The 25,785-nt window shown below is 44.9% G+C and overlaps 1 protein-coding gene across 2 annotated transcripts in view; it reads left to right on the top strand.

Moving 5' to 3' along the window:
- Positions 1-25,785, top strand: part of KCNAB1 (potassium voltage-gated channel subfamily A regulatory beta subunit 1) — a 429,637-nt gene that overhangs the window by 401,685 nt on the left and 2,167 nt on the right. For both annotated transcript variants that reach the window (XM_065942986.1, XM_065942988.1), the window contains exons 9-13: positions 6,682-6,767; positions 7,445-7,565; positions 8,620-8,714; positions 16,398-16,518; positions 20,401-20,489. In XM_065942986.1, the coding sequence (XP_065799058.1) occupies positions 6,682-6,767; positions 7,445-7,565; positions 8,620-8,714; positions 16,398-16,518; positions 20,401-20,489 (512 nt within the window). The remainder of the gene's footprint in view (positions 1-6,681; positions 6,768-7,444; positions 7,566-8,619; positions 8,715-16,397; positions 16,519-20,400; positions 20,490-25,785) is intronic.

The raw sequence follows: 25,785 nt of genomic DNA, 5'->3' as shown, positions 1-25,785 counted from the left end.
GTGTTCTTGCCTGGAGAATCCCAGGGATGGCGGAACCTAGTGGGCTGCCGTCTACGGGGTCTCACAGAGTCGGACACGACTGAAGTGACTTAGCAGCAGCAGCAGCAGCAGGGAAAGCAGTGCACAGGAAAGATTAACCAAGTTTTCCCTCAGTTTGGAAGTGTTTCCCAAACACTGAGATTTGAGAGCTAATGAAAATGATGCAAAGGCCCGTGCTCAGTGAAGTAGGCTAGGACCTGGACTTCTGTGTTTTCTTCAGATTATTCAGGTTTGATTCTAATTCATACTACAGTGTATATACATAGTTATGTACATGCATGCATGTCACCTGTGAGGATGGTGGGGACGGCATAAATCAGCGATTCTTAACCTTTGTGTGTGTGCTAAGTCGCTTCAGTTGTGTCCGATTCTTTGCAACCCTGAGGACTGTAGCCCACCAGGCTCCTCTGTCCATGGGATTTTCCAGGCAAGAATACTAGTAATGGGTTGCCATTTCTTAACCTTTAGTTTGCACTAGAATTGCCTGTGAGTGGCTTTAAATACAGACCGCTGGGCCCCACCCAAGCCCAAAATTTGAAATTCAGTGCACCTGGGGTGCTTCCCCGGTGGCTCAGACTGTAAAGAATCTGCCTGCAATGCAGGAGACCTGGGTTCAATCCCTGAGTTGGGAAGACCTCCCGGAGGAGGGCAAGGTAACCCACTCCAGTGTTCTTGCCTGGAGAATCCCCATGGACAGAGGAGCCTGGTGGACCACAGTCCACGGGGTCGCAAGGAGTCGGACACGACTGAGCGACAAAGGACAGCACAGCATCTGGGGTGAGGATGCTGGAGGGCTGCTCGGACCTGCCTTTCTAACAGGTTCCCAGGGGCTGCGGCTAGTGGTCCAGGGGCCACACTTTAGGACCAGCGGTGTAGACAAGCACAGCGACCCTAAACCCAGGCTGCACGTACAATCATCTGGGATGAGTTTTTTAAATCCTGACGCCCGGTTTCACCCCCCGGAGATTCTGATATAATAGACCTTCTGTGGAGGTCGGATAGTGTCGTTTTCCAAGCTCCCCAGGTCCTTTCGTGTGCAGTCAGGGTTGAGAACCACTCGTGCTGAAGCTTCCTAGAAAAGCGGGGAGTCTGGGCAGCAGGAGCCACATTCAGGCCCCAACTGCCAGATTGAATCAGTTTGTTTGTCTGCAGGTCCTTTCCCAGAGGCGGGTGGGAGCAATGCACTAAATGAGCTTCCTAACGTCATTTTCGCCACTCAGAATTGATGCTCTGACTGGGACGCTTTAAAAATGCATTTCCGTGGGAGTCAAGTAAAACCTTTTAGACACCCGTTGATTTTTTTCTTAACAATGCTGCCCTCTAGTGTCTTTTAGTAGAATCGTGTTAAAAACCCACCTCGGCTATCAGTACAGTGACTTTCTGCTAGAGAGCTACAGTGACTTCCTGCCAGAGAGCTAAATAACTTGGGGTTTTTTCTCTGACTTAAAAAAAAAAAAGAACAAATTTAATATGCGTTAAACTAAATTTTACTTTGTGGCCACATGGATCTCCATCTGCTGGCTCTCCATTCTCTGCATTCCTCCCTGCATTCTGTTGCAGCAGCCTCCTCCAGCCAGAGTCCTCTCTGCATTCCACCAGCCCTTCCTGCAGAGTCAGCAGCCAGACTTATCCGGGAGCAAAGAAATGGCCCTCAACTAAAGTGCCTGGGGCCTGGGGGCATCTTGCATAGGCTCTTCCACACTCAGAACGGTTCCTTCTCGCCTTTCCCTCACTTCGTACCTCGATTTCACTTGGTTGGAGTTTATTGAAATGTGCTATGCGGGGCTGTGCCTAGTCGCTCAGTCGTGTCCAGCTCTTTGCAACCCTCCCCATGGACTGTAGCCCACGAGGCTCCTCTGTCCATGAGATTCTCCAGGCAAGAATACTGGAGTGGGTTGCCATGCCCTCCTTCAGAGGATCTTCCTGAACCAGAGATCAAACCCATGGCTCTTACATTTCCTGCACTGACAGGCAGGTTCTTTACACCAGCACGACCATTCACCAAACAGGGTCTCCCCCGCCTTCCTCTGATGACTTCTCCCGACCTCCCAGGGTCGCGCCATTCTGCGTGAAGCATCCTTCCCACTCCAGCGGTTCTGTCCTCCATCTCACTCTGTCCCGTCTCTCCCTCCCCATCCTCCCCAGTCTCCTAGCCCACATCCCCAGTTAAATCCTCTCTCTAGATTACTCTCAACGGCATACAGGCTTCCTCTTACATCGTTCAGTTTTAAAATAAAAATCTCCTTTATCCTAAATACCCACTTCAGCTGCTGCCCTCTTTCTCGGCTCCATTCATTTCCCAACTCGAGTCCACCCCGGCTGTCTCTAATACCTTCCCTCCCTCATGCCCATTCTCCAGTCAGCTCCAGCCTGGCCTTGGTCCAAACGCACCAAGGACAGTGACAACACTCTTTTCAGGGTCTTCGCTGACCTCCATTGCTCTGTGCCTTTCTGATTCAAAGGCTCACGTGTTCCAGTCTTCGGGCACGGGTCCTCCTGCAAGCCGTCTCCACTCTTGATTCCAAACGTTCCCCCCTCTGGCTTCCTTCCTACTCTTCTGGCTGCCAATGACCCAGAACCCCACAGTGTACTGTTCCCAACTCCTGCCCTGGCTTTCGAAACTCCTTTGTTTTCTCTGGGCAGACTTCCCTTACCTAGCCTCATTCACTCCTGGACTTAAATACAGTTAGTAGACCGTTGATGAACAAATAGCTCACCTCCAGCCCAGGCTGCTCACATATCATTATCCAGTCATCTCTGCTCGACATCACCCCTCTGTCTCACAGACATCTCTATTTTTGGCATGTGCTAAGAAAGACCCTGACTCTTCCTCCCAAACCGAACTGTTCCTCCCTCAAATTTCCTTGATTCCTCCTTTTCCTCACTTGCCACATACAGTCCTTGGGGATTCTATCCACAAAATAGATTTTGATCCATTCATGTCTGTCTTTGCTACCACCTCCCGATTTCAAGCCCCCTATCTCCTTCCAGGAATGCTACAATAAACCTCCTAATGATCTTCCTGCTTCCTCCAGCCCTCGCCTCACAACATGGTTAGACAGTGTTCTGAAATATATACTGCATCATCATTTCCTTACTTAGAAGTATTAGTCACTTCCCATCAAGCCCTGAATAGCAGACACGGTTTGCCCTCTGCCAGCTTCATCTTGTAGCCCTACCTTCCTCCCTGACTCAGCTTCCTCCACTGTGGCTTACTGATTGTGAGGTCCACCAAGCTCTGAGTGGCCCCAGGGCCTTGACACATGCTGTGTAGAATGCTCTTTTCTTGTTCTTCACCTGACTGGCCCCTTTTTATTTTGTATGCCTAAACATTACTTCTTCCTTGACCAACTATCTATGTCTTCCTTCTCATTCCTGATCTCAGCCCCCTGTTTGCTTTCTTCATAACACATTACATTTTGTGGTTATCTACTTCTTTACATCTCCATCTTCCCCACTCAACTCTAAACTCCCTGAGTCCAGGAACTTTGCATCTGTCTTATTCACAATGAACCCAGTGCCTGGCGAATATTAGGCTGTTACTACATTACATGAAATAAGGGAATGAAGGAACGGGAAGCGTCACGACTTCCACTCCACCCTACCTGCTGTTTTCAAGGCCTCGGTGACTCCCACATGGCCAAGTCACTGGACCACATCGTGCGCTCATCTTACTTGATTATAGAATAGACAGGGGAGCATCTTGGGTTCACGTATTCCCTGTTAACCTCGTCAGGGTTTACCCACATGTTGGATTCGCCACAATATCTCCCGCACCCTGTACAGCAGACTCCCCACAAATCCTGCTGGTCGAATGAATATCTCAGCTCTGAATGAAACAGGATGTGAAAGGAAAGGGAACTAGTACAACGGTGGAGAGAGCTCTAAAGAGAGAATGCTTAGGGGCAGATATTTAAGGAACGGCTTTGAATTTCCAGAAATGTTAGCACACGTTTTCATTTCTATTTAAAGACAGGAAAAATGTTTCATGTAACATTTTGTGCCTCATTTGCTTTGTAGAGGAAGAACTATCTTCATAGATTTGGTTGTTGAGTAATAAACTGATACTTAGGAGTCCTTCTCCAAGAAGGAAATATATTTTCTTTACATGCCAAATTTTACCTCTGTTGGGTAGACAGACTCTGGTAAGGAAAAGCATTCCCATCTTCCAAACAAAGACCAAGGGCAATTTAAAATGCTTTATGTAAGTCAAACAAGCAAGGAAGCTAGGGCCCTAACCCTCACTATCTCATTCCAAATCCTGTCCCTGATCAATTAAGACTGTGCTCGCTGGTGAGAAATAAAATAACACATCTACTCAATTAAAGTTTGAGACAGGATCTGATTCTGCTGAAGGACATGTAACCTACCAGGTATTATTAGTGGGGCAAGAAAAGCCCATGACCTGCAACCTCTTGAATATGTGAAATGACCTGGCATTCTGGGTGTTTGGCTGACCTGGTTTGTAGAAGAAACCCAACTGTGTATGTGACTTTTCACTCAATTGAACTTCAGGCTCTCCATGCTCTCTGGCTCTGTATCATATTGGCTCGTTCCAAGAGGATTAGCTCAACTCCACCCCTCTGGGAAGAGATTCATTTTCCTGTTTAGGAAATGTGATGTCAGGCTGAAAGAGGCTGATGAGCAAACAGTGGGGCCACATGGAGGTCCAGGTGAAATGCATGACATGGGTGTCTTAGAATGAAGTTAGGTCCAAAGTGGTCAAGGACAGGGTGTGCCAGTGTGGGCTGGGAGCCGTTGGGGCTTCAGCTGTTTGTCCAGCATTTAATATGTTTATCTTTCTGCTAAACACATTGTTGTTGAGTCATCTCTATTAAACAACAACCCTGTGTGAGGCTTAGCTCTGTAAATCCAACATGCAAAGGCAGGACTTCTATCCTCAATGACCTTCCATTCTACAAAGTCAAAACAAGTGCTTTCTCTTACTTCTCACTTTAGTAAGCAAGGTGCTCAGGTTCTGAAAGAGGTGAATCATGTGTTCTTTTATCCAGCCAGGAACCCTGAAGCAATAAAAGTCAAGGAAGAATGTAAGGTGGTCACTCCTTTTTTAATATCATTTCATATTGTTGCTGCAAACTGAAAATGGAAAGTCAATTTACCCAAAAGTACCATCCACCTCCAAATCATCAATATTTTGTGTTAGACTATTATGTAATCACACACACACACACACAGACACACACACACACACACACAAATTGCACTCATCTCACACGCTAGTAAGGTAATGCTCAAAATTCTCCGAGCCAGACTTCAGCAATACGTGAACCAAGAACTTCCAGATGTTCAAGCTGGTTTTAGAAAAGGCCGAGGAACCAGAGATCAAATTGCCAATATCCACTGGATCATCAAAAAAGCAAGAGAGTTCCAGAAAAACATCTATTTCTGCTTTATTGACTATGCCAAAGCCTTTGACTGTGTGGATCACAATAAACTGTGGAAAATTCTGAAAGAGATGGGAATACCAGACCACCTGACCTGGCTCTTGAGAAACCTGTATGCAGGTCAGGAAGCAACAGTTAGAACTGGACATGGAACAACAGACTGGTTCCAAACAGGAAAAGGAGTGTGTCAAGGCTGTATATTGTCACCCTGCTTATTTAACTTATATGCAGAGTACATCATGAGAAACGCTGGGCTGGAAGAAACACAAGCTGGAATCAAGATTGCTGGGAGAAATATCAATAACCTCAGATGTGCAGATGATACCACCCTTATGGCAGAGAGTGAAGAGGAACTGAAAAGCCTCTTGATGAAAGTGAAAGAGGAGAGTGAAAAACTTGGCTTAAAGCTTAACATTCAGAAAACAAAGATCATGGCATCTGGTCCCACCACCTCATGGGAAATAGATGGGGAGACAGTAGAAACAGTGGCAGACTTTATTTTTGGGGCTCCAAAATAATTGCAGATGGTGACTGCAGCCATGAAATTAAAAGACACTTACTCTTGGAAGGAAAGTTATGACCAACCTAGATAGCATATTAAAAAGCAAAGATTACTTTGCCAACAAACATCCATCTGGTCAAGGCTATGGTTTTTCCAGTGGTCATGTATGGATGTGAGAGTTGGACTGTGAAGAAAGCTGAGCACTGAAAAATTGATGCTTTTGAACTATGGTGTTGGAGAAGACTCTTGAGAGTCCCTTGGACTGCAAGGAGATCCAACCAGTCCATCCTAAAGGAGATCAGTCCTGGGTGTTCATTGGAAGGACTGATGCTGAAGCTGAAACTCCAATACTTTGGCCACCTCATGCGAAGAGTTGACTCACTGGAAAAGACCCTGATGCTGGGAGGGATTGAGGGCAGGAGGAGAAGGGGACAACAGAGGATGAGATGGCTGGATGGCATCACCCACGCGATGGACATGAGTTTGAGTAAACTCCAGGAGGTGGTGATGGACAGGGAGGCCTGGCATGCTGCGATTCATGGGGTCGCAAAGAGTCGGACACAACTGAGCGACTGAACTGATCTGAACTTAACTGATTATGTTATCACCAGTGTCAAAGTAATTATACTAATCCAACAAATAATTGCATTAAACATCTAAGCTTTGGGCAGGGAAAGAAAAAAAAAGACTAACTTTGAAAAATATATGTAATGCTATTTCTTTGGCTTTCCACAGAAATTGTTCGCGCCATGACACATGTGATAAACCAAGGAATGGCCATGTACTGGGGAACTTCTCGCTGGAGTGCCATGGAGATCATGGTAATTCCATTTCCATTTTTAAATGACCATTGAGTACCTATTTTTATTTGTCAGATATCATATATAAGTTGTAAGACCTTTTGCAAACTTTCTTCACAATCACAATGGCACCAGAATTCTATGATCAATTTCATCATTGTAGAGATGGATGTGGGGGCGGGGGTGGATCTTATCAGCTTAGAAAACAACATGGGGGGTGTAGGTCTCTAACGGGAATCATGTTTTAGCATGTTCTTTGGTAGTAGTTTGGTAGTAAGAGAGTAAATTACTCAGCTAATGAGACATATGACAGAATATTCCAGGGTTTTTTTTCTGACGTATTAAATAATGGTACTGTTCATAATATGTTAATTACAGATCATTTTAATATTATATATTAGTTAAGTTTTATTTCTTTAGGAACCTAGAAATAGTCAAACTATGTTTTCTATGTAATAGTTCATAATTCACACTTTGACTAATTTCCCCTGGACTTTACTCATTCCAAAACCTCCCAAAAGATAATGGATTTCCTGAACTGGTATTTCTTAGTGAAATTGATGGTCATAATTTTGCTTATTATTTGACAATCTAGATTTTTCTTGGTTTGTATTGATTTCACTAAAAGACTTTTTTTCATGCATGCAGACTTGTTTCTCATCAGAAGTAAATTCAGTTGCAATTTTATTTCACCTTAGGAAGCCTACTCAGTAGCAAGACAATTCAACATGATCCCACCAGTCTGTGAACAAGCTGAATACCATCTTTTCCAGAGAGAGAAAGTAGAGGTTCAGCTACCAGAGCTCTACCATAAAATAGGTAATCTTCACAATCAAATTGACTCATTTTCTTTAATAAGAGGATCAGGGATCCAGAAAAAAAAAAAAAAAAGTGCGACTGAAATGCCTTCCTAAACGTTCCTAATTAACGTAGGGATTGTCAGCACTATGCATTCCAGAAACTAAAAGAAATCAAAAGGACCTGTATGCAATCTCTGGAGTATCCACTCATGAAAGCCAAGCAGAGCTGGCAGACAAGCTGTTCTCAGTAGGTGTTCAAAAAAATGCATGTAGAATGAAAGGAAGAAATCATGAATAAACCTGTTTTTCATAGGGTAGTTGCTCTAGACAAGAATGCATCTCTGAGTGGGTTTCCCCAAAATTATGGATTTATATATCTGTATCTCCTACTCTGCCTGGAACTGAGTCAGAGGGGGGAATTCAAGAACGGCAGACAAGCCAGGAACACATGTTTGTGTAGGGTACACGTGATGCCAAAGGGAGGGGAAAATACATATATACAACATGTACACAAGAATTTTAGATATCAGAAAAACTTCAGCCACATTTTCAGGCATAGTTATCAAAACAGGTTCCAGAGATAACTTCTTCATAAGAAATGGGGGTTTACGTGAGTGGGGAAAATGCTGGGTAAGAAAAAAAGGATAAGAAAAGTTCGACAGGAGTAACAGCGGTTGTTATGGCTACCACTGTGCGTTTATTGTGTGTTCTCTGAGGCAATGGGAGAACACGCGAAGCACTGAATTTCTGTGCAAGCAAAAGTGTTTATCTCTGAGTGCAAAAAGAAATGTAAATTTGGGGCATCAGAAAACTACGGATAAGCCACCTTTTCAGGCTTGATTATATGCCCTGCTCCCCATTACCAACAGTGCACAGTTGATGGGTCTATATTAATAAAAATGAAGCACACAGTTTGCAAATGCCTAAACTTTAATGGAAAGATTTATGCTGATATTAACTCACATACCTGGCCAGCTTTTCCCCATAACTAACCAGCTCCTTTCCGAATACCCACTCACTTTTGATCCCAGTTTGCAGAAGTAACTTTTTAAGGTTTTTTTTTTCTTCTCTAGGAGTTGGAGCAATGACATGGTCTCCACTGGCTTGTGGCATCATCTCAGGAAAATATGGAAACGGGGTGCCTGAAAGTTCTAGGGCTTCACTGAAGGTATTTTCCTCCACTTCTAGGAAAGCGTCTGGGCATGGGAACGAGGGAGAAAAGGAAACGGAACAGAAGAGCCCAGAAGCAGCCTGCAGCTTCCTGGCTCAGGCCGAGTGTGGCCTCAGCCTGGCAGGCGTCCCCTGGCATCCCCCCAGCCCTCTAGAGGGCCCTGCTTCGGGTCAGGCATCAGTGCAGAAAGCTCCCCTCCTCTATGGACCAGGAGAGATGCCCGGTGACCTGGTTGGATTCGTAGGACTCAATTTCCTGCACTTATTTATTCTTATGTTAAAGAAGGCATTTCATTCCTTCTTTGACACAGAGGGAAATGTAAAATCCATCTTCTATATAAGAGGATCTAATTTTAATTTTCTTCACAAAATTTCAGCCATAGAGGTTTAATCCACATGGGGCAAACCGGTTGTACTTGAGTAGGTTTGAGGTCAGTTGACACTTCTTAATATGTGAAGGTGGGGGTTAAGGAGGGAAGGTTTGGGGCAGATACAGAGCCAGACATCCGTCACTGAGGCTCAGGGCTGGCGTTCGCAGAAATCAACTCCGGCTGCTGAGTCTTGCCGCTTAAATTCTTCTCTGAAGAGTAAAGATATTCAAGATCACTGACATAAAATTAACCTCCATTCAGAACATCTTGATGATTAATTTATTGGAGAGTACTCCAAACATCTCTCCTTGTTAATAACAACATGTCTGTTTTTAAAAACTTGAGAGAATGTGTAATAACATTAGAATCACAAATTACTCTGTAATGTCAAGGGAGAGAGAATATTGGCATTTTTAAAATTCACACTTGCCAAACGCCCCCAAAAGGAAGCAGAAGTCTGACACAGCCTCTTGCTTCCGTCAACACAAAGTCAACACAAGGACAACTCAAGTTACGCCTGAACCAAGAACCCTTTAATCAGTGTGGATGCAACCACCGTATGCTTCCCCAGTCAGGACCTCCTCCAGGCTCTGGGTCTGTCACTTTTCTTCCTGACCTATTAGTGTGTCTGTTCTCTAAGATAATATATATATTTCCTAAAACATGGTGACATGGTCCCGCTTCTAGTTTTGTATTTTTACACTAGTTATCCTAGAATATTAAATATGGTCTTGTGTCTGAAAAAGTCAAAGGTTTTGAATAAGTTAGCAAAGAAAAACTAAAAGCATTTTTGGAAAGAAGGGATAAAAGGAGGACGGCAAGAAAAGCATTGAAAATTGTGATTTTAGCTGAGCACCTACTGCGTGCCAAGCACTGGGATAAGTGTTTCTTTGTTTTTATCTCCTTTTATCCTCACAAAGATAAATGGATACAGGCGGCTTTAAGTCAGTTGTAGCTAAGGATGTACGTCTCTTACATTCTTTCAGAGACTTTCTGAAAAACTCAAAGTGCTTCCATATACATGGGGTGTTTGTTCTTAGACTATCCTTATAAGAGGGTAAACCTTTTCCAGATGCAGAAACTGAGAACAAAGATATTAGATAACAATCCAAGGGCATAAACTCATAATAAAGTTAGTAGTAGAACCCAGGTCTCCTGGCTCTCAGTTCCTCTCCCTAAAGGCATTTTTGTTTCCCTTCAAATTAATGTTTTTAAATGAGGAAGAAGGAGCAGCACTGTATCTGGAGTTTATGATTGACTGATCTCCATCACTGTTTGAGAAAAGCTTACAAATAGCTGAAAAACTGCTTAAAATGCACTAATTAAAGGGGAGGGAAGGAGATGCAGAATATTTGAAGGTAGCTAAGCCCAAAAGCAACTCAAAAAATATTTCTTGTTGTTGACTTTTCAGCATTTATTGAAGCATCCTTAACAATAAGTATTAAAGAGTTTCCAAAGGTAAAAGGAAGCCGGTTACAGAGCACACTTCTTAATTCATCAGCCTAAGTGCTTTCTTGACTAATATCTGTGCATTTAGAAAAGCCACTTGAGTAACTACAGCAAAAATGAATGCCACTAATAATAATGTTATATATATATATGTATGTGTGTGTATATATATATATATATATCTCAACCTTAAGAGTAAGCGAGAATTCTAATAGTAAAAACATTTTTTTAAAAAATGAAGAGCTAAGCAAACAGATAAATAAGATGGCAACTTTCACCTTCCCCCAAAATAGAATGGTTGGTATTTCACACTGGCTATTTTAAGTTACACCAATAAAATAAAGACGCTAATATTTTATTTCTGTTGCAAACACTGAACTGTTAGGATAAATTAACTGAGTATTAAAAAAATACCTATCTTTTAGAAAGTAATACTACCCATGTGGCTCTCTGGGAGGCTGCACGTGGCCCACCCCTGTGACAAAGACTTCTGAATCCGTGTCATCGGCACTGACTTCTCTGCTGAGCTAAACGCCACTACTTCTTCGTGACTATTAGACACCGCCACATGGATATCCTGAGGGCATCTGACATGCCTGATGGAATCTATCCACACTCCCCAAACCTGCCCAGAATCCTCAGTTAACAGTGCCTCCACCCGCGCCTTGGTCATCCCAGTCTGAAGCCAAGGCATCATCTCAGTCTGCCTGTCCTCCTCCCTCCGTCTTATCCAGCAGGACACCAAGTCCTCCAGTCACATCCTGACCCTCACCGGCCCTTCCCTTCCACCGCCCTTGTTTAGATCGTCATCATTTCATTCCTGGTCTGCCACAGTAACCTCCTGTCCAGACTCTCTGGTCACCCCTCTTTTTCAACTACCCACCCATTATCTACTATCCATATTAATTATGTGACCAAATATCTTTCTAAAAGATTAATCTGACTATGTCATAACCCTGCCCTATATCCTTAATGACTTCCCAATATTGATTATATGACAAAACCTAAAAACCCATAGAAAAATGTTCAAGGAAATACTCTTGGGGTCTTAATTGAGCCCAATCTCCCATTCTTGTCTCTCCCCAACTCATATTAGTTCATCTTTTCACCCAAATGCACTGTACTTGTTTTCGCCTCCCAGAAATGCCCTTCTTTTTATCTGACTATGGAAAGCCATCTCTAAAGAGAAAGCTTGTTGTCTTCACTCTGTGAAGCCTGTCCTTACTTTGCAAAACTTCAGTTATTGGTAGCTTCCTCTAACATTCCACAAGCACTTCTTACAGAGTCTTAGAATCCTCCAACAAAATGCAGTTCAACTTAGTTTAATCAAAGAAGGGAGAACATAGACAGACACTCCCCGGGAAAGATGGGGTGGGATGGCCTCTGGGGTGACTCTATCTGCAGATTTGCCCACTGTCAGGGCTCTCCATGTCCTCTGTTTCTCTCCACACGTGTCATTTTCTGCTACTACACTTGGGTCTTCTTCATGAGCCCGGGAAGAAGAACGCTAGTGACTGCCAGGCTTTCACCCTTAAAGGCATATAACCTGAGAGAGAAGAGAATTTTCTTTAACAGCTTCGGTTCAGAGAGGACTGGGCAAGCTTGGGTCATGTGCCAACGCAGCAGAGCAATGACGGGGCCCAGAGGACAAGGCGCTGGGCCTCGTTCATGTCTGGCACCGACAGTGGGCTATTTCCCACCATAAAGAGGCAGTGCAAACATAGCTTCCGAGGAAACCATTCAGGGGGCACCCCGACTACAAAACACTTCTCAAGCTACCAGACAATGACTCATGAAAACCTTTAGGATAGAAACTGAAACTTACTCACACAACTGACCACAGAGCCGGGCGCATGATAGGTACTCAACAATTGTTTCTTGAATGAATACAATAAGCCACAACCAAAGATCGGCAATGTCTGATCAAGAGACCAGGTGAAGTGAAGTGAAAGTCGCTCAGTCGTGTCCGACTCTTCGCAACCCCATGGACTGTATAGTCCACAGAATTCTCCAGGCAAAAATACTGGAGTGGGTAGCCTTTCCCTATTCCAGGGGATCTTCCCAACCCAGGGATCAAACCCAGATCTCCCGCATTGCAGGCAGATTCTTTACCAGCTGAGTCACAAGGGAAGCCCAAGAATACTGGAGTGGGTAGCCTATCCCTTCTCCAGGGGATCTTCCTGACCCAGGAATGGAACCGGGGTCTCCTGCATTGCAGGCAGATTCTTTATCAACTGAACTATCAGAGACCAGGTGAGCAGCTTTTAAATAAAATGTTTAAATATAAATGAAAAGTGCAATAAGATTTATGAACAGATCTTCCCTATTATTAGGAAAATACATTACAGAAAAAAACAGAAAAGTATATACCTTTTTGTCAAAGGGAAAGAGGAAACATGCAAACATAGGTGGAGCAAAGGAATGGGGAGAGGGATAGTCCAAGAACTCCAGGTGTTCACATTAAGAAACTAAGGATATTTTCACATTATGGTACAATTTCAGAAGGAAAAACATTAGCACCAGCATTTTACATAGAGATTTTCATTTCAATAATGAAGACTCTGCTGCTCTTTTGAGCCAAAGGCTTCAATTGTTTAGCTAGAAATAGTCAGTGATCTTGAATGCTAAATTAGGCCCAGTAATGAAATGTGACTGATTCTGTCCATGGCCTTACAGTTGCTGCCCAAGTTCCAGACTGGGAAGAGACAGCCAACCAGGGTGTGTGGGGCATATCACACAGACTGTTCCCATCCTGTTACGGTTACCTGTAAACTGGCGGTCACGGAGATAAATGGCCACAGCATTAGAAGATGGCAAAGAAACAGGCTTTAGGAAATTTTAAAGAATTTTGTGACTTATGTATAAAAGTAATAGCTCAGTAATCTATTGAGAAGAAAGCTCATTCAGTTGTTCCTTTGGCAAATATTTACTGAGTGTCTGGTCAGGGCTGAGCCCTGTGCTGAGGACTGAGGAGACAGTGATGAATGGGACAGTCTCAACCCTAAGGAGTAACTCAGGGACTTGTTGGAGACAGACATGAGAAGGGGTGAATTATGAAACTATGTGGAATCCTCAGGCACTGTGGATACACATAGGGCTGCCAGTCGAGTCATACTGCATTAAGGAGGAAGTGTGTGTTCAATCTGAAAAACTGAAGACAGCTATCTTTACTGTGTGGAATCCTGGTTTCTCAGATTCCTTCCTCATCACCATGTTGGCTGAGCCCCTCCTCTCTGTCAACCAGTGGGTCAAGACTGGAGATGCTGACACGAATAAGAAGACATCCCTGCCTTCCACTTAGAAAGAACAATCTGCATGTAATCAAATCACTGCAGGAATGGGATTAAGCAATATAATAGGAGTGAAAGACAAAATTTCATCTTTTGATTCATGGACTACTGCCTGCAGGCCACAAGTTGGGCTTATTATTGCATACAACCACACCTACGGTCAATCTTCTTACCAAAAACACTGGTTCACTTCCATATTTAATTGAAATTTTAGTTAAGCCTCATCTCCTCCCTATGCAAACATTTTCCCATTTGTAAAACCATTAAAGCTATTTATTTCCAAAACACATTTGCTTCCTTTGGTATGAGGAAAGCAGTATAAATACTATGCATCTACTTTTATAAAACCGTAACCTGCTTATGTTTCCCAGTGATTAGAGAGAGATTTATGTTGAGAGTAGAGAGAAAAGTACTCAATAAATGAATGTTTGGTATTTGTTAGTTTCAGAAATCTTCCTCTCAGAGCTTCCATGGTGGCTCAGTGGACAAGAATCTGCCCGCCACTGCAGGAGACACAGGTTCGATCCCTGGTCCAGGAAGATCCCACATGCCGCATGGCAACTAAGCCCATGGACCACAACTACTGAACCTGTGCCCCAGAGCCCAGGAGCTGAAATTACTGAGTCCACATGCCACAACCACTGAAGTCCCACATCCTAGAGCCCGTGCTCCATGATAAGAGAAGGCACCACAGTGAGACGCCTGCACAGAGCAACAAAGCGCCAAAAAGTTTTAAAAAAATTAAATTAAAAAAGAAATCTTCCTCTCAGTATGGTATGCGTGTGTAATGCAAACATTACATGCACTCGTGCACACGTACTCAACACACATATCCAACTTATAACTCACTCCTAAGAATAAAAATGTGTTGCAGATAATAAAATTTCAAAAACTGGAATTTCATAAGATTGATAAGTCAGTCAATTACTCTTTATGTGTGTGGTATATACTGAAACCTGAGGAACTCTCCTAGTAGTAAAAAGCAATAGCTCAAGAGGCTTTTGGCTATTGGTTTTCAAGCTTATTTTTTTCCATTTGAATAAGAGATCCTGGTCCCTTGAAAGATGTTATGAGATTGAAATGAGAATGGGCGATATTTTTCCCCTTGAGGACAGTAGAAGTAAGTTCAGGGACTTTCTGATGTACCCAGCAGGCTGCTGGGGAAGCGTTGATTGCTCTTAACTGTCCACCTCATCACTGCGGGCACCAGCCATCATCTCCAGAGAGATGCCCCAGGCTGTGCTTCATCCTGGAAGAAGCTGAGGTCTCTGGAGCTGAGACTGGGAAAACTCCTGACCATTTTGCTAAGTAAACTTCATGTAAGGAGCCAGACCATAAGCCCCTGAGATCTAGGAGGAGAACAAAACTGGGTCTGCTTATTCTTTCTTCTTTTCATATCTGCAAAATCATTCCAGAAGTCATAACAAAACAGTGCAGTTGCCTTTTTCTTTGGAAACACTGTCTTGCAATGATGAAAAAAATACTTGAAAGCCAGCAGCCTACTGAAATCACGTGGGTGGAGATGTGGTGATGACTGCCCAGCTTTCTGCTGCCTTTGAGACAGAAAGGTCTGTGATGGCAACTATGTCACAACACACACAATGGAGGAAGTCCACTTGGCCACACAGGGGATGGTTCTTATTATTGTCACTGAAACAGACCAACATTCTTACAGACATTCTTTTCCTTTGGGTGCTGCTGACCAGTGCTAGTTTTGTACATAAGAGTCTGTTGCTCCTTGTTTCATAGTAAGAGCAGAACCTTCTGGAAAATAGGCTTTGAGAAGTTCTAAAAGATTTCTTTCCTTATATTTAGGAAATTAGGCACACTTTATAGGCTGCATCAGAGTCAGCCTCCTCTTATAGGTTTTAAAGATTAGTTTCCCATTTACCTTTATAAGCATCCTTGCTTTTTTAAGTTTCAAACATTATACAAAAATGTAATACACATTTGGGAAAGTCTTTACCCACTTTATCCACTTTAAAAATGTACTGGTACCTATGAGTTATACCATTCACATCTGCTTCTAGAAAGGAGTGGAGAAAGCTAAGGATAAAACTGCATTAAAAGAATACAGGAGAGACTAGGAGTAAATTGAAGGCAAGAGGGAGAGGGACAGCTACAGCAAGAATGTAACATAATGACTTCCTTTGAGCAGAAAGCTTGGCACCCAATTTTCTGCACAAAAAAAGAAACATAATAGACCTTGGTGAAATGTAAATACCTTCCTCCCCCCACCTACATTCTAAGGGCTATCACAATAAGAACCATCTTGTCCAGATGGGATGTAATTGATTATATGTCAGGATTTTAACAACCTTTGTACATGTCGATGGATTTGAATGGTGAGCTTTAGACAAAATCAATCTGTGTTGAACCAATAAATAAGGAGTGAGACCACGGGGAACATTTCTCTGCATGAAGACATAGGCGTCCTTGTTTCCATCAAACAGAAAGGTCAGAGCCAAGAAGACTCAGGAATTCACCACAAGGCTCTTATATTTAACAGAGTTAACAGTCTTTGCATCAAACCCTTACCAGATATTAACAATGAAATGTTCTTATCTCTAGTGCTACCAGTGGTTGAAGGAAAGAATTGTGAGTGAAGAAGGGAGAAAACAGCAAAACAAGCTGAAAGATCTCTCCCCGATCGCAGAGCGTCTGGGATGCACGCTACCTCAGCTGGCCGTGGGTGAGTCACTGCGGAGGGAGGCCCTGCTGGGTCACAGAGAGTGAGAGCATTCTCTGTTATTGATTCACACCTCTCACATGATAAAATACCTAGTGTAGGGGCAGGCACTCTGAATCAAACACTCCCGGTTAATCCTATCGAAAATGAGGCTCTGTAGAGTTCCTCAGAGTGTTCCACGTGCTGAAGCACTTTGCTCACTCCCTCTCCTTTCCCTTACAAGACAGTTTAAACAAGAACATGCCAGTGAAAACGCACACATCCTCACAGTGTCAAGGGTGAGCGTCCCGAGCTATGTGGTGACATCCACTGCTTCTGGCTCAGTTTTCCTTCCCTGTTGAAGCTAAGGCAGGGTTGGTGAGAGGCTGCGGTGCAGGGCTGTGACTGAGGTCAAGTCACTGCCACATGGAAAGCCTGTCTTAGGGGAGCAGCGTCTCAAAACTTCTGGGGGCCATGAAAATGATTGGGGTCAATGAAAGGTCACGGTTACTGGTGACAACTGAAAACCACATTGCATCAGAACAGCCCCAGAGAAATACAATGTGCCTCATTTGTTTAACTTTTAAATTTCCAGGAGCCATGTTAAAAAAGTAAAAAATAGATGAAATTAATTTTTAAATGGACCACACTTAATCTAATATGGCCAAAATATTGTCATTTAACATGTAATAAATATTAAAATCTTATTATATTTTAATATAATGCTTATTAAATTTTTATGTAATAATGTTTCACACACTTTCCTGCAAAATCCAGAGTGCATTTTGCACCTATAAAACATGTCAATTCAGGGTAAACACATTTCCGGTGTTCAATAACCACGAGTGGTGAGAGACTGGGGATTAGACAGAAAAGTTAGATTTTCAGTTCCCTTGCTGAGGAGTATCTGCCAGGCTCTGTGATAAGCTCTTTATGTTCATCACCTTGTCTCTGTAATTGTCAGAACAATCCCACAAAGTATAGACCTAGTCCTCCATCACAGACGTTAATGTTTTCCCTACTGTCATCGCCACTTTACAAATGAAGAAGAGGCTGAAAAGAATTCATGTGGTAGCTGTGAGAAGAGAATAAAATGGGTATAGATTCTAGAAAAAATTCCCAAGGAGTGAGAAATAGCAGGAATTGGGATAAATCAGATACAGTGAACCAATGAGATAAAAAGCTCAAGATAAGTTTTGTGCAAGTAAAATAACAGAATATTTGTTAAATGCTTGACCCTTTTGAAGTTAGAAGGCAGGAAGATCGTAGTTGGCAGTAAATAGTCACAGAAAGATGGAAGTGGAAGGAGGTTTGGGGTGGGGGGAAATACCATTTACCTAAGAATATGTATGACTATTGCTTTAACCCTCTCTTCTAAAAAGCAAAGATTATATTTAATGTGATTAGTTAGCATCCCTAGAGCTTTAAGACTGCAGTAAAAGGTATTAGCTGTTGACCATCAGCAAATTATTTAACTTGCTTTCAGTTTTATCATCTGCAAAATGGGATAATAGTATGTATCTTGCAAATGTGTTGAGTAAAAGGAAATCATGTATGTAAAGCAGAGTAGGCTCAGTAAGTAACTAGTGAAGATGAGAATGAAGATGATGATGGTTTTGCAAAGAATCAGAACCCCTGTGCCGAAACTCTGTCCACTCTTAGCCATCATATATGGCCAGAGGTATAGGCACAAAGAAAAACACCTGTTTTTAAACCATAGCCATAAATACAGTTGTTAAGTGGTAACATGAAAGTGAGTATTGAATATCACTCCGAAAGACACAGAAGAATACTGTCTCTCTAAAGAGAAAATCTTTACAACATTTAGACTTTCACTAAATGTCAGATGTACATGACTCTTTACAGAGTCCGAGTTTAAGTTAAAACATACTTTTTTCCCTTTTCTTCCCTCTGTGTCCCCAGGTGTCTTTCTTGCCTGTCATTTTTTTTTCTTTTCTTTGTAAACAAGTAGTTTTGTTTTTAACCACAGAACTCTCAAGAAGGAAATTATTTCCAGGCATATTACTTTTGATCTAGAAGAAGTGTGGGGGGAGGGGAGATCCTCTGGCAGAAAACAGGCTACTTGAGCCCAAGTGTGGGCTGGTTCCCACGTCTCACATCTGCACGGAGCCCGCATGCACACCTTGTTCATAAAGAGGCGCTCTGGATGCGCCTGTGGGTGACACCTGGTTAGATGCTGATTATCTGGTGTTGGCCAGCCCTGCCCAGTGAGTTCTGCGCCCGGCCGCCCACGAGGGAATCAGCTGTTGCTGACATCAAGTAGTTTATGGGCAATAATTTTCCCAGTGCCCTGCTTTGCCCTCAGAACTTCCACAAGTGCCAAAAAAGAGTTCTAAGTGCAAAGCAGGAAATAAAGCAGCCAAAAAAAAAAAAAAAAAAACCCTTGGGATCACTTGGCCTGTTGCCTTCATCAGGCATTATTTTGCCCCTCTGGAAGGATTTAGTGATTGCCTTAAAAGGTCTGAGCATGGTAACAGCTTACCAGCATCAGTTGGTAGTACAGCCTGAGTAAATGGGGGGAGGAGAGGTCTTAAGGGATGCCCATCAATTATTCACTATCAGTGATTCACGCCCCCATTTACTCAACCAACATCTAATAAGCACCTACTGTGTGCAGGTGCTGGGCTGGGTGCTGAGCATCCAACTGCAAATAACACACATCTCACACTCTGGTAAACAAGTCAAGAAGTTAATGGATAATTTTAATACAGTGTGATGATAAAATGTGTTAGTTAGTCACTCAGTCATGTCTGACTCTCCGTGACCCCATGGACTGTGTAGCCCGCCGGTTTCCTCTGTCCATGGAATTCTCCAGGCAAGAATACTGGAGTGGGTTGCTATTCTCTTCTCCAAGGAATCTTCCCAACCCAGGGATCGAACCTGTGTCTCTTGCTTTGCAAGCGTATTCTTTACCATCTGAGCTACCTGGGAAGCCCGATTGAGAAGGGCATGGCGGAGGTGGGAGGAGGGAAGTAGCATGTAGGAGTGCCAAACCCAGCCTGGGACTCAGGGAAGGCCTTGGGAGAAGGCTGTGCCCATGAGGAATTCCAAATGATGAGTAGATATTAATAAGGCAAAGGCACATTCCAGACCAAGGGGGCTGCTTGAGCCAAGGGCTGGAGGAGGAGAAACAGCATGATATTTGGGGGTGGAGAGGATTCACGAATCGTGCTGCTGGCACCCAAATGTCAAGGTAGGGAGTGAGGAGACAGGAAGCTAGACCAGGGATCGAACACATGTCCCCTGGGTTGGCAGGCGGGGAATTAAGGGATATCCTACCAGAGGCATTCAAGTTTGCACTAAGGAGAAGGCCAGGTCATCTGCTGAAGGTGACAGGGCCAAGATTGAATAGGGGTTTAAGGGCAGAGGCTGCTACAGGTAAAGGCGGAGTGAGGGGTTAGAGGGTGAGCAAGAGAAATGATCTCCATGAATCTCATGTCAGGAAGACAGGGAGTCCAGACAGGGCTGACAGGTCAGTGGAAAGAAAGGATGCAGATCGGATACCCAGAGTCTACAAGGACTCCACATAACAGATGAGGGGAAAGTGACAGCGTGAATGGGGTGGGAAGACAGATGGAAGCAGGAATCCAGACGACCATCCATGAGCTGTGTCCCGGGTCTTCAGGAACAAGGCTGTGTTTCTGGACTGAATGCCCCACTTGTGGGGCAGAGGAGGCCTGAGGCCTCAGGTCACATGCGCGGATTCTACCAAGTCCTCCACACGACAGGGGGCGCTGCGGAGGCCCTTAATGCCGGCGCGCACCTCCATCCTCCCACAAAGCTAACACGCTTTGGTTGAGACAGAGGAACCTGCAGATGGTGTTTGCAAACTCATCAACAGTCAGAAGCGCTTGGCCTTCCTGACCCGGTGCTCTCTCTTCCCAGCGTGGTGCCTGAGAAACGAGGGTGTGAGTTCCGTTCTCCTGGGATCATCCACTCCGGAGCAGCTCATTGAGAACCTCGGTGCCATTCAGGCAAGTACTGCAGCCCCCACCACCCAACTCCAGGGAGTCTCCTGGTGCCTTTGAGGATGCCCCAGGCAGTGTCCTGGCTCCCCTCGACCTTCCTCGTCTCACGGCTGAGTGGCATGACAGCTCCTGATACAGGGAAGGGGGGAGAGGAGAAATGGGGACAAAGGCAAAGGAAGCCACAGAACTTTCACAGAATGTGAATCCCGGGATGTCCTCTTCTTGTAACAGTCAGTCTCCTCCGGGCTTATTTCTTGGGACGATTTGTGTCTGTGGACAGAGTGTTCTAAGACCCAAGCACTGTTACACTTGGCAACTGGGTTCCCAGGTCTAAGCATGAAAGCCTTCCCTATAACTGGCTTGAAAAGGAGCCGCCACAGGACAATATGCATAATCACGTATTCACTTTTTTCCCCTACAAATTTTTATTGTCTGTCTGCAGTATGCCAAGCCCCTCCTTTCTGCTCTCCTAGTATCCTATATTCCTCTCTTCATCTCAGCACTTCTGTAGTATAATTGCCTGTCTCCCCTGAGGTCAGAGACCTGTGTCTTTCTTGCTTCTCCATTGATTTTCCAGTTCCTGGGACTCCGTGGCCCCTAGTCAACTCAACTCAAGAAATGCCCATTGAATGAATGAATATTTGCCACATCGAAGACAAATTGACTCAGAATTCCAGGATCACCTCTCCCTAAGAGGAGTTTCAGGAGCATCCACCCTTACTCCCTCCCCTGCGGGGACTGCCAGGCCTGGATGGTGCCTGCAGTACCCAGGAAGCCTGTAAGGGCAGCAGGGGGGGAAGAGAGAGATGTCCCGGGAGTCCTGGAGAGGGGCGGGGTTGGTGGCTGTGGTGACCATCCCGTCCCTAGTGGCCACAGTTCAGTCCTGGGTCTCCACCGTGCTCCAGGGGCCGCAGGAGCGAGCCCACCCACGACCCTTGCCACGGCTGTCACCTGCCCTAAGAGCTAGAGCAGTGTGGTTTGTTGCTCATTGGGTAACAGAACTAACAGCTTCTCCTCTGTCCATCTTTCCCTGAAACCAGTACTTACTCCTGCTCCCTCTTTCAGAAGGAAGTAGATGGAGATGGGGACAAACTAGATTAAACTTAAAATGTTTTAAAATTCTTTTGAAAAACAGCCCTGAATATGCTGGAGATAAAGGTGCCGACCTCCTACCCACCATCCCCTTTCTTAGGGCTGTGCAGCTGGGTAATCACCTTTGCCTCTCTGGTTCTGAGAAGCCCCCAGGCCCACAACCCTTGCTGGATTGTGGGGTTCCCCGTCTCTGCCTGGGGAATGATCCTCTTATGAAAGTCACTCCCATCTTCTCTTTTTGTCACTTATGCTTTGGGAACAGATAAAGCCTACATGATGAGGAGGAGGAAACAGAGGAGCAGTCTATACACAAAGGAACTGAAATGCAATCCAGTGATTTCAATTTCACTAATACATATTGAGCAAACTCTGAGAGATAGTGGAGGACAGGGAGTTCTGGCGTGCTGCAGTTCATGGGGTTGCAGAGTCAGACACGACGGAGCAACTGATCAACAACAATACATATTGAGTGCTTATTCTGTGTCTGGCACCATGTTAGGCAGAGAGCGTTCTGAGATAAGTACAGGTCACTGCCCTCAAGAGTTCACGGGCTGCCTGAGAAAGAGTGGATTAGGCAAGCTTGCTCTGTAGCCAGCACTGGGTACACCACAAGAAAGCAGACACACATCACCCAGCCTTCAAGGAGCTGACATTCCAGTGGGAGAGGCACATCATAGACGTGTAATTTCAAGTGAGAAGGGATAAATAAATAAATGAAGATGGTGTTTTAATAGAGACCAACTGGGAAACGAGTGAGCCCACTTTAGATAACGTCCTTGCCAAAGGCCCGTCTGGAATATGTATATTCTGGAAGTGGAGGACACAGCATGTGAAAAGCCCTGCAAAAAGCAGACACGGGGGAGAGTAGTGCAGGGGCCCTGAGATGGGGCGTGTGTGTGTGTGTGTGTGTGTGTGTGTGCGTGTGCGTGTGTGTGTGCGCTCAGTCATTTCTGACTGTGACGCCTTGGACTATGGCCCACCAGGCTCCTCTGTTCATGGGATTCTCCAGGCAAGGATACTGGAGTGGATCATCATGCCCTCCTCCAAGGGATCTTCCTCAACCAGGGATTGAACCCGCATCGCCTGCATCTCCTGCAGTGGCAGGCGGGTTCGTTACCACTAGGCCATCTGGGAAACCTGGATGGGAAGGCACTTGGCTTTTCTCCAGGAAGCACAAGCCTGAGGCTAATGTGGTCAGCACACAGTGAGCATAAAGGGCGGTGAGCACAGAGAGGGGACAAGTCACACAGAACACTAGAGCAGTCAGAGTTTTGTACTACCCATAGGAAGGAGGGTTTTAAGAGAAGGGATACACTGTTATTTGAATTTTTAAAGATTGCTTTGGCTGCTGTGTGAAACACAAAATGAAGAAAGGCAAGGATGGGTTATCCAGGTGACAGGTGATGGTGGCTTGCACTAGCAAGGATTCTGTAGGTCTTGGAGAGACATGGCTTGCGGATGGCTTGGCAAGAATAGGGAAGGAGCTGAATGACTCCTATCATGCTAATGGAGTGATCACTGCCATTCCAAGGGGAGGCTAGTACTGCTTGAGATGCCACCTGTGAAAAAATAAGAGGTAACTCCTGGGTTGTGGGAGTTCTCCAGATAGCCAAAGATATATATTTCAGAGGAGAACTGAGTCAGTCATCTTCCCAAAGCATTTCCTCCCTAACTCTGGCTGGTAGCAGGATGGGGCTTCCATGCTTTCAGGGTAAGAGAAAGGGGATGTTGTCAAGCAGGGACCTGTTACCTGGGGGGCTTACTGTCCCCTCTCCCTTCCTACCCCACCTCTCCTGAGCCCAGCACCAGGGATTCCGCCCTTGGCAAACTGTGACTGGGCCCCTCCGTACAGTGAGAGTAGATTGGGTGGCTGGGGGCTCCCAGCACCGGTAGGAGAAATTGAATAAGAGTGCAGTGTCTGGGGCTATAAGGAAGGAAGTTCGTAATGGGCAAAGGAAGGCAGCTGCTCCAAGGAATGAATGTGCCTAAGGTGAGCATAAACTGGAGGCTCATTTATCAATCAGAGCCTCAACACAAAAGGCTGGAGAGAAGCCGCAGCTGCAGGCAGCCCTCCAGCACAGGTCCCCATCCTCCAGCCTTAGAGCCCCTCTGAGTCCCCACCACCTACTCAGAGAAGTCCAGGCTTCTCAGCAGTCGGGCCTTCCCATCCAGGGCTCATCTTCCCCGGCCCCCACCCCCTCGCTTACCTCCCCCAGGATGTCCGAATCCCCAGAATAGTGGTCCTCCACCTACAGTGTCCACCACCCCCGACTGTCAAATCCTGCTCCATCCCCCAGGTCCAGCTCTGGACCCAGTTCTGGGAAGACTTCCCTAATACCTGCCAGCCCCGCAGTGCCGCCCAGACCCTTCCTCACCTCCGAATTGCTACAGTCAAAATAACACTACGCCTGCAAAACTGCTAGCTCGTGGGATGTTTGTGTGATCTGTAGATGAAAATGTTTTCAAATAGTTGCCAACATTAAAAAATTGGGCAACTTCACATAAAATGCTGAATGTGTGACTTCTCTTGAATATTTAGGTCTTGTGTGTGTGTGTGTATATATACACACATACACAAACATGTATATATACACATACATACAAGCATATATATGCACATACATACATATGTATATATATATATTTCATGTTTTATTCAAGTACTTTTATGATTTCACTTTTCTAATGTTTAGATCTCTTATTGGTATAATAAATGAAGAATCCTTTTCCTCCCATGGCTAACCCACTAGATTTTAGACACAAAACTCCTGACAAGTCCAGTTTCTAGATTTGAGTTTCACTGTTGTGTCTCACTCTAAATGGCACAATAGTTTAGATCCTCTGAGGCTCCAGAGCTGGTGGGAAACCAGCCTCTCCTTTAGCTTCAGAGGGGAGAATGTTACAGACCAGTGAGGAAGGAGTTCTGCCATCCAGCCAGGCCCTGCGGGTTCTGAGGCGAGCGCTGAGACAAGGTCACCCCGGCCAGTGACTGAAGGGTGAGGCTGAGACGCACAGTCGGTCATTGTGAATGCATTTCACCACGGTCTCCACACAGGGTCAGACTATTCCTGCAAGAAAGTCTGCCTTTGTCTCTTGTCTGGTGGTGTAATGCGTGCCCTTGGCCCACTTCGTGCAATAAACATGAGCCGTCCCTAGATGAGCTCATCCTTTCCCAGGGCTTCAGGGAGCATGACTGTGCAAATAACTTGCAAAATTCTCAACTCCAGTCCTGCAAGTCACCTCTCCATGGGGTCCAACAGGCACTGTAACTTCAGCATATCCACCGCCCACCCGCCCCAAACTTCTCATGCTCCTAACCTCTCCTGTGGTTTCTCAACAGTTACCTACACCAGTGTGTTCCTAGTCACCCAGTCCTGAGATCACCATCAGCCTCCAAAATCTCTCACTCCTTTTCTCCTCCCCCACCACTGTCTTGCCAAGTGCTGCCACGGTAAAGAATCTGCCTGCCGGTGCAGGAGATGCAAGATACGCGGGTTCCATCTCTGGGTTGGGAAAATCCCATTGAGTAGGAAATGGCAACCCACTCGAGCTTTCTCACCTGGGAAATCCCACGGACAGAGGAGCTTGGTAGGCTACAGTCCATGGGGTCACAGAGTCGAACATGATTGAGTATGCACACACTACAGTCTAGTTAAGGCTCTTAGTGTCTGGCTGTGATTGGAATATTTCTAACATCTGTATCCCCTTTCAATCTCCATCCAGCTCATCCTTCAGAATACGTCCAGGTGTCTGGTGGGGTCATTCCCAGCTGAGAAGTCCTGAGAGGTTCCCCACCACCTACTGCATAAATTCCGACTCCAAAAAACAGCATTCAAGGCCTTCCACTCTTTACAACTTCCCTATTCCCATCATCTCCACACCTCCCATACTCACGCTCCACTTGTATCACCCCATTCAGACTTCACTTCATGCTCTTCCATCAACCTGGGATGCCGGTTAACCTGTGGCTCTCCTATACCAGCGTTCTGCCCACCAGCTAGAATCTCAGCCTCTAGACCCATGCTGTCCACTATTGTAGTCTCCGGCCACATGTAGCCATTGAGTGTGTGTAAGGCAGCTAATCCAAATGGAATTAAAAGTGTAAAACGTACACTGGGTCTGAAAGACTTAAAAACATGTAAAACATCTTCACTACATTCTATACTGACTACAAGTTCAAATGATATTTCAACTCCAGTGGAGTAAAATG

This window comes from Muntiacus reevesi, chromosome 8 (assembly GCF_963930625.1).
Source record: "Muntiacus reevesi chromosome 8, mMunRee1.1, whole genome shotgun sequence".
In the NCBI taxonomy this organism is placed as follows: domain Eukaryota; kingdom Metazoa; phylum Chordata; class Mammalia; order Artiodactyla; family Cervidae; genus Muntiacus; species Muntiacus reevesi.
This window is presented reverse-complemented; position numbering and strand designations above follow the sequence as displayed.